This window comes from Mirounga angustirostris, unplaced genomic scaffold (assembly GCF_029215605.1).
Source record: "Mirounga angustirostris isolate CCGP_5_RB_7025 unplaced genomic scaffold, mMirAng1.0.hap1 SCAF_8, whole genome shotgun sequence".
Lineage (NCBI taxonomy): Eukaryota > Metazoa > Chordata > Mammalia > Carnivora > Phocidae > Mirounga > Mirounga angustirostris.
In genome coordinates, this window is record NW_026991716.1 from 125,814,386 (window position 1) to 125,823,671 (window position 9,286).

Below are 9,286 nucleotides of genomic sequence, written 5' to 3' on the forward strand. Positions count from 1 at the left end.
AAAGTTTATCCAATTAAAATTGAGTGCACTGAACCATTAGAGACTCTGAACTATAAGAAACAAACTGAGGGTTGCAGGAGGGGAGGTGGGTGGGGGGATGGCGTGATTGGGTGATGAGCATTAAGGAGGGCACTTGAAGTGTAAGCACTGGGAGTTGTATACAACTGATGAATCATTAAATTCTAACTCTGAAACTAATAATGCAGTATATGTTAATTAAATTGAATTTAAATTTAAAAAATTAAAGATATAAAAGAATTGTGCAATTAGATGAAGAAAAAAAGTTGAGTGCACTCTATCCACCAAATTCAGCTGGAATATGAATGACATCCCTTATGCAGTACATGTCCATCTATCCTCCACTCAAACCCAGTCTTCACCAAGGTATAGCACAGCTGGAATAGAAAGCACAAGTAGAAATGGGTAAGGCAAATAATTATTGGGAGGTTGCAGCATAATCTAGAATATCCTGGCAATGCTGGTATAGTTTGGGGTCAGTGTATGGATTAGTCCAATATTATATATAACTGCTGTTGCTTCTATAAACATAAACTACCTTTAAGATCAATAAATTTCATCTTGAAAATGGAAAGACTGAGGAAATTCAGCTGCTATAAATTGTTGGCTATCTTAAAGTCATAGCTACTACTTTGTTCTAGGCACTTTATAAACTAGTCCTCCTAACAACCCTAGTGTAGTTATTAATCATTCCTTTAGAAGATACTCCCAAGGAAAACAATCTAATTCTAACAAGAAAGATATAGATTTTAGACTGTGTATGTATGTGTCTCTGTGTATGAATACATGTACATATATATACACACATATACATAATTATATTAGAAATAAACAAAATCAGGAATTCTTTTGCAAAATTTTAAAAATATGCTGGAAAAGTACCTACCTGCAAACTTTCAAAAATCAGTCCAAGATTTCTTCTCCTGCTTATAAAAGTAACAACTAAAAAAATGGCACAATGTATGAAACAATTGTTTTTAAATGTCGAACAAAAGGCAGCACAGGACTTTAATCTCTGAGAGAAGAAAAAGAAACAAGGTGAACAATATGAATGCCATGGATTTCTGCCCCTAGAGAATTTCTGAACCATGACACAGGAAGGGGATTCAACAGAACTCAATGGTCTCAGTGATTAAGGAAATAGAAATCCAAGTTTGGGGAGAACAGGGTGATTGGAATTTGTAGGACCAAATTCCAGAAATGAGAAAGCCTTGAAGAGAAAGTTCCATAAATCTGCATAAAGTTCTCTTAGATTCTTTGGCTTCATGCCAATCTGTGGATGCATAAGATGAAATCTGATAGAGCCATACAAAGAACAAATGGCAAGCCATACAAAAAACAAACAGAATAAATTTCTGAATATTGTATTCCAAAGAACTGGCAGAGTTCACAGAGAACTGGGAAACATTTGCATTTCTATCAGAGTGAGGAGATCTTATTTAATACATGGGGCATTCAAAAGAGAACATAGAAGGGTCATTGCTTAGTAGTAGGGCTAAATTAGCCCTACAGTAAAAGCTACTATAGACCTGCCCTTATAAACCTTCAAGATAAACTTCAAAAATAACAAACTAATCCACAAATAACTTAACTGCCAGGAAAAAAAATTCCAAACTCTAAAATAATGAAAAACTACAATATCCAGCATCCAAACAAAAATCAATAGATATGAAAGTCAATTTCTTTCCTATGTATCAGCAATGAACAATTGAAATCTATAACTAAAAAAAGTTTTTAAATATGCCATTTAAAATAGCACACACACACCCAAAATGTATAAATTTAACAAAACACGTACAGGATCTGTATGTGGAGAACTACAAAACACTAATGAAAGAAATCAAAGAAGACCTAATTAAATGGAGATGTATTCTACATTCAGAGATTGAAAGACTCGATATGATGAAGATGTCAATTTTTCTGAACTTGATATATGGATTCAAAGCAATCCCAATCAAATCATAGCAAGCTATTTTGTAATATCAACAAATTGATTCTAAAATGTAAATGAAAAGGCAAAACACCAAAAAGAGCCAACACGATACTGAAGAAATCAAAGATGGAGGACTCATACTACTAATATTTCAAGATTCGCATAAAGCTACAGTAATCAACACGGTGTGACATGGGTAAAAGAATGGGCCCATAGATCAGTGCAAATACAGGCAACTGAATTTTAATAAAGGCACATCAAAAAAGGAAGGAAAGAATTTTCAACAAATGGTGCTGGAACAATTAGATGCCCACAAAAAAAAAAAAAAGAAGAACCTAGACTTTACATGGCTAAAAAGCCATTTCAGAGGAAAGAACAGAGAAAACAGGGAAAGAAATGAAATAAAAAAATTCACTGAGTTGAAAGAAACAATTCCTGAAATTGAAAGAGCCAACTCACTGTCAAGTGACATAAACAAAAGAGACTCAGATACATCCTGGTAAAATAATTTAAGGAAAGGTGGTAAAGCTTCCAAAGAGGGAAGAAAAAAACAGATTGCCTATCGAGGAATGGGCTTAGTTTGACAACACAATTATCCATTACAATGGGTACTACAAGGTACTGAGGCAAAGCTTTCAAATGGAAAATTAATTTGAGACTAGAATACCAAAGGAGCAGTCAAGTGTGAGGGCAAAATAAAGACATTTTCAAGGAACTAAGAATTCGGATATTTTATCTCCCATTTACTGTTTCTTCAAAATTATTTTAGGATGCACTTCAACCAAATGACTAAGATATTTAAGAAAAAGGAAGACATAATCCAAACAATGTAACTAACACAAGAGTTCAATCCAAAACAATGTAACTAACACAGTTCAATTAAAAAAAAAAAAAAAAGTCCCAGATAGCTGTGCTCTGAAAGCACATCAGTGAAAATTAGAACAAGAATCCCAATTTTTCAAGGCAAAAAAATTTTCAAAAAATGAGAAATTTGCATTCATCCAATACTGCAAGCAAGCTAGGAAATTTTGATGATCACTGTGCTGCTTGCTTCTGGTAAAAAAAAAATAATTAACTAGAAATTTTTAAACAAGTTGTAGAAGAACATCACCACCCAAATACAAAGTAAAACAAACCCTGGTATCATCTTAAGTAAAATCTGATCATGATTTATAGTGTAAGAGAATTCCTTCCTTCTGTTCCACGTCACAGAATTACATTTCCTTTTTTATGAGTCGAATTGCACTACTTGGTTCTGCAATAATTATTTCCTAATTGTAACAGTAAAGATAACGATCACTAACACTTATTTAACACTTAATAGAAGCCCTATTCTAATTCTTTTAGATTTATTAGCCAGCTTAGTTCTTTCAACAATAGCACAGTAAGGTTAAGTAACTTGCCCAAGGTCATACATGGGTTGGTGAACCCAGGCATTCTGGCTCCAGAATCCTTACTCTTAAATACTGACTATGACTCTTCTCATAATACTCTTTGTTAATTTACCATTTTTTTTTTTTAAGATTTTATTTATTTATTTGAGAGAGAGAATGAGATAGAGCAGGAGAGGGGGAAGGGTCAGAGGGAGAAGCAGACTCCCTGCTCAGCAGGGAGCGCGATGCGGGACTCGATCCTGGGAGTCCAGGATCATGACCTGGGCCGAAGGCAGTCGCTTAACCAACTGAGCCACCCAGGCGCCCCTGTTAATTTACCATTCTTAGAACCAACCTATCAATCTAAAACAAGAAGGAACAGTAACAATTATAAAACAAAATATAAATTATATAAAACTTACCGATGTAGAGAAAATAATTAGCCAAAGTAAGGAGAAGGAGAAGAATGTGTGTCAGCTATTTTTCTTATCTTATACAGGAGTAACTTCCTACATAACAGTTTTATTGTAACACAGAACTTTCTACATAATAGCAAAGTCAACAATTATATACATATACAATTTTTATATAAAGTAATAATATAAAAATCAGCAGGGAGGAGAGAGATAATGAACTTAAATTCCTCATATTTCACAGCAAGTATGATGGTTAAATTTATGGATACACAGCTGCTGTCAGTAGATATTGTCTAATTTTAATTTTAGAATGTTATATATAACTTACATAGTAACTCAGAAAATCTAAGAAAAGTTAAACTTGATACATTAAGAAATAGCAATATAAGCAAATTATTTAGAACTTTGGGAGGAATATCAGAAAAGCTAAAAATAGAAAAGGAGGGGGACTAGAGAGGGGGAAGTCCTTAATTTTTATTAAAATTATTAGATATTTTATTGTGAAAAAATGTTATATAATATTATTAATAAAAGTCGTATCCTGTAAAGAAGGGCATAAACTGGTGAGGATATCTTTCCATTCAGGCATGGTAATACAAGATGACAATAAATGCCACCTGTCCATAAAACCCAGTGGGACAAGGATAATATATGAACGTATTACAGAATACTCATGTTCTTTACTGATTCTTTGTTTCCACATTGTTATGGACTAAATGGCTCATTTTGTCATATAAACTTTTTTTTTTTACTTACTTTCATTTTATTTTTTTTAATTTTATTATGTTATGTTAACCACCATACATCATTAGTTTTTTTTTATTCTTATATTATCCCCATACATTGCATCATTAGTTTTAGATGTAGTGTTCCATGATTAATTGTTTGTGTATAACACCCAGTGCTCCATTCAGTACATGCCCTCTTTAATACCCATCACCAGGCTAACCCATCCCTCCACCCCCCTCCCCTCTAGAACCCTCAGTTTGTTTCTCAAAGTCCATAGTCTCTCATGGTTCATCTCCCCCTCCTTTCCCCCCCTTCATTTTTCCCTTTCTACTATCTTCTTCTTCTTCTTTTTTTTTTTTTTTAACATATAATGTATTATTTGTTTCAGAGGTAGAGGTCTGCGATTCAACAGTCTTACACAATTCACAGCGCTCACCATAGCACATACTTCTAAAGAGACGTTCATCAGCTTTAGACAACAATTGAATTACATATATTCCAATCCTCTGCTTTGTACACCACATTTAAGAAAGAGCTGTCTAAATTCACACATCGCTGGGGGCGTCTACATTGGTATAACCTTTTCAGAGTGTAATTTGGCAGTCCTTATTGAAATGTAAAATACGGTCACACTCTGACCTAACAATTTCACTTCTCAGAATCTACCCTACAGCAACACTCCCAAATACTCAAAGATAACTCCATACAGGGACTTTCAGTCAAGCTACTTACTACAGTCTATAACAGAGGAAAACGAAAACAACCTAAATGCGCACTAGTTAGACACAGAATAATTTGTTGCCTTTTAAAAAATAAAATACATCTAGGGCACCTGGGTGGCTCAGTTAGTTAAGCGACTGCCTTCGGCCCAGGTCATGATCCTGGAGTCCCGGGATCGAGTCCCGCGTCGGGCTCCCTGCTGACCCTCTGACCCTCCCCCCTCTCATGCTCTATCTCATTCTCTCTCAAATAAATAAAAAAATCTTTAAAATAAAATAAAATACATCTATATGGAGTGACACTAAAAAGAACCCGCAACATATCGTTAAGCGAGAAACGGCAAGATACAGAATAATATATTACAAATCTGTGTGTGAGATACATACATACATGATAGGTAGAGACAGACATACATATATTGGGCAGAAGGCAGTGGGCTTAAGGTGTATGGAGGAAACAACTTTTTACCTTGAAATTTGATTTGTTTTTTTTTTACAACTAGCACATATTATTTTTATAAAAATCTTAGGAAATAAGAGTATATCTCAATACATTCAAAAATCCAAAAAGAGAAACACTCAAGGTCTTTGCACCGGTTCACTCTCAAATCTAAGGAGGAAAAGAAACACCACACACTAGGTGGCACGTGGATTAGAGAACAGGCTGGCTTCACCGGTTGGGTCGTTCCTTAGTGAACGAGCTGGGGGTGGAAATGCGGACCCAGAAACCACTAAGGCAGAGCTCAGGCGTGAACCCGCGAGCCGCGGGGCGTGCCAGGCGGCCGCCGACCGGCGCGGGGGGGACCCGGGGCAGGGGGCCTGGGGAGACTTAGGACGTGGGCCCCGAAGCCAGCACGCCAGGAAACGCCCCGGGAACCCGGCGTGTGGGAAAGAGGCGGAGGGTCACAAAGCGAAGGCGCGGGCAGGCGCGCCGGGACCCAGCACGAATCCAGGGACGCCTCCCGAGCCCGAGGCGCGGCGGGCGGCGGCAGTCCGGCCCGCAGCCCAGGGTCAGCCCGGAGCGCCCGGGGAGCTCGGGGCGGCTTTCGAAGCCGGGGGAGCGGGCAAAGCGCCCGGGGAGCGGGCACGGGCGGGCCGCCGCAGGCCGAGGCCGGAGCCCCCGGTGCGCGCTCGGGGCGGACGCCAGCGCCCAGTACCTTCCCAGGAGAGCTCTCCGCCCGGCTCCCGCTTCAGGAACTTGTACCAGAACGGGTCCACGCGGCCCGGCTCCGCCCCGTCCTGCAGCGCCTCCTCGGGCGCCAGCTCCACCTCCCCGAGCCACAGGCCCGGCTCCTGCAGCGCCAGCGCCCCCGCGCCCGCCGCGGTGCCCGCCGGCCTCAGGCGCACGGCCCCGCGCGGCTCCCAGCGCCCCAGCTCGGGCCGCGACCCCACGACCAGCAGCTCCGGCGCGGCCCCGGCCACCGCGGGCGGCACCACCACCCCGAACCGGAACCGCATGGCGGCGGGCGGCGCAGCTCCGGGCGCCGGTGCCCCCGCGGCCGGCGGACGTGGCCCGAGCGCGAGGCGGCCGCGGCGATTGGGCGGCGGCGCGGGAGGCCTGGTCGCCGGAGGGCGGGGCGCCGGCGGGGACACGTGCGAGGCCGCACCCCTTTGGGGCTGCATCACGCGGCCCCGGAGCCGGGACTGGCCCCGCCGGGGGCCTGTGGCGCCGGGCGGCGGTCGCGGGCGAGGTGTCCTCTCGTGGAGAAGGCCGCTTGCTCGCGCCGGCCGCCTCTTCCGCAGCGCGGCTCCGCGGGGAGGCTGGGGACGCGGCGGAGGGGAGAGAAGGGAGCCCCGCGAGTTTCCCGTCAGCTTTCCCTAAGACTCGAAATTATGTTTCTGTGGGTCGTGAACGAACAAGGCGTGACAGGTAGACCGCAGCCTGCGGAATCGTGAAGTTGGGGGAAGATCGTGGCCGCGGCATCTGCAAGAGCCCCGGCCCTTAAACAGGCCCCTTACTCTAGGCCTCCGGTTCTTTATCTGTGAAGTGAGGGTACAGAATAACCAGCTTGAAAGACCCTGCTAACTCTAAAGGTTTCTCTGACTGGTGGAAGAGACGCCATTCAGAACCCAGAGCTGATGCAAAAAACGCTGGTTACTTTTCCCTTGTCTAGTCCAATTCGATGCCTGAAATAACAGGATCGCTTACATTTTTTCAAAAAATGTTATTTTTAGTATATGTAAAGCGGGTTTGGAGTAAATACTTTCAAGTCCTTTTCGAGGTAAAACAAAGACCATAATTCTATGATTACAAAGGTGTGACAATTTTTTTGGTGGCATAAAAATAAAACCTGTTGTTTAAAATTTGCCTTCAGTAAACAAAACGCTTTTGTGTCGAGAAATACAGATTTATAGCCGTTTGGTCAAAAAAAAAAAAACCCTATTTACATGGTTGGGGAGAAGGCTTTAATTTTTGTCACAGCTGTAAGGTAACCACCATCCCTCCTGTTTACATATTTGTTATTTTTTTATTCTTTAATAAAATTGTTCTCCTGTTCTTATATTTGTATATTCACCACTTAACACAACAATCTTTTATGCGAACCAGAGACACATAAAATATCTCTAGTTCACGTTTTTACCAGTATTTGAAAGCTTGTGAAAAATGGGGAGGAGGGAGCCAAAATTTCATGCATTAAGAATATCATAAGTAAAACAAAAAGAAGTACAAAAATGTAAACCCTACAAACTCAGTCTCTCAGTGGAACAGTTAGTAAAGTAATATGCTTTCCTCTTAAATACTGATATTCCGTTCGGTGTTTGGTTGGTTGCTAGGCTTAAGGATAAACACAAAGAAAAATGTTAAGACAGCAAGGCTGGCCAAACATGGCTGATTCAGCAGCAAAGCAGACATTAAATCACGGTGGCATGTGAGTCAGTTTATTCAAATTGCTGTTAACAAAATACTCTTAGACTAATTTTAGGAAATTAAGAGTCATTTGGCCATGCAAGGACCCTAGGAGCTGACAGTTCAGGACTATCTTGTGTTGTGCTACGCAGCCTGTGTGTAAACTTTCCAAATGGCATTATTCCCACCAGCTCTTTCAAAGTGAGTACTGTCCATTCCCTAGATAAAACAAGGAGAAGAAGGAGGGGGAGAGGGAGGAAAGGAAGGAAGGAAGGAAGGAAGGGAGGGAGGGAGGGAGGGAGGGAGGGAGGGAGGGAGGGAGGGGAAAGAAAGAAGAAAGAAAGAGGACAATATATTTGTTCAAGAGGCATTATTTCCTTTCATTTTCTCTCATCATAAAGAAGTTGACTAATCTTGGGCGCCTGGGTGGCTCAGTTGGTTGAGCGACTGCCTTCGGCTCAGGTCATGATCCTGGAGTCCCAGAATTGAGTCCCACATTGGGCTCCCTGCTCAGCAGGGAGTCTGCTTCTCTCTCTGACTCTCCCCCCCATATGCTCTCGCTCTCTCTCTCGTTCTCTCTTTCTCAAATAAATAAAAATCTTAAAAAAAAAAAAAGAAGTTGAGTAATTTTAACAGTTGGAAGTACTGCTTTAATCCCCAAACAAAATATGTAATATTTTATGGCATAGATTGAAATATAGTACAAATATGATGGCTACATTATGCACTAAGTAAAATGCAATTGGAAAGAACAAGACCAAAAGGACATATTCCAAAGCCTCAATCATACTTCATCAATCATTTGAACTTATTAACCATAAAATTTATAATAGCCATTGAGCCCTTATTATGAACTAAGCATGTGGTTTTCAAACTCATATTATCTCATTTAATTCTCTCACCAATCCTATGAAGTAACTAATATCGTATCTCCATTTTTATATGTGAGGAAAAGGTACAGAAAGTTTCAGTAAGCAGCTCACAGCTAGGAAGGGACAGGGCCAGTGCTAAAAGTCATCCGTTCAGCTTACAGTTAAAGATATATATTACATACATTATATGTATAATTTGATTTCTAGGAAAATCATTTACAAACTGCCTTTAAATCCCAGCATATTTAAATGTGTTATTCTCCACTAGCTCTTAATGAAAAATTAACTTCCTATAATTATTTCCTACAACCAATTTCATCCTTAGGAATGATGAAACAGATGAATCTAAACTAATCTTGTTGACAATGGAAATACAGA

At 40.8% G+C, this 9,286-nt stretch overlaps 1 protein-coding gene across 4 annotated transcripts in view; it reads right to left on the reverse strand.

Moving 5' to 3' along the window:
* The window catches only part of EPM2A (EPM2A glucan phosphatase, laforin), a 94,456-nt gene extending 87,742 nt beyond the window's left edge, over positions 1-6,714 (reverse strand). The window contains exon 1 of one of the 4 annotated variants that reach the window (XM_064598190.1): positions 6,346-6,714. In XM_064598190.1, coding sequence (XP_064454260.1) covers positions 6,346-6,646 — 301 coding nt within the window. In that variant the 5' untranslated portion in view covers positions 6,647-6,714. The remainder of the gene's footprint in view (positions 1-6,345) is intronic. The other 3 variants (XM_064598187.1, XM_064598189.1, XM_064598188.1) reach the window with 3 other exon arrangements.
* Positions 6,715-9,286: the final 2,572 nt, after the last annotated feature.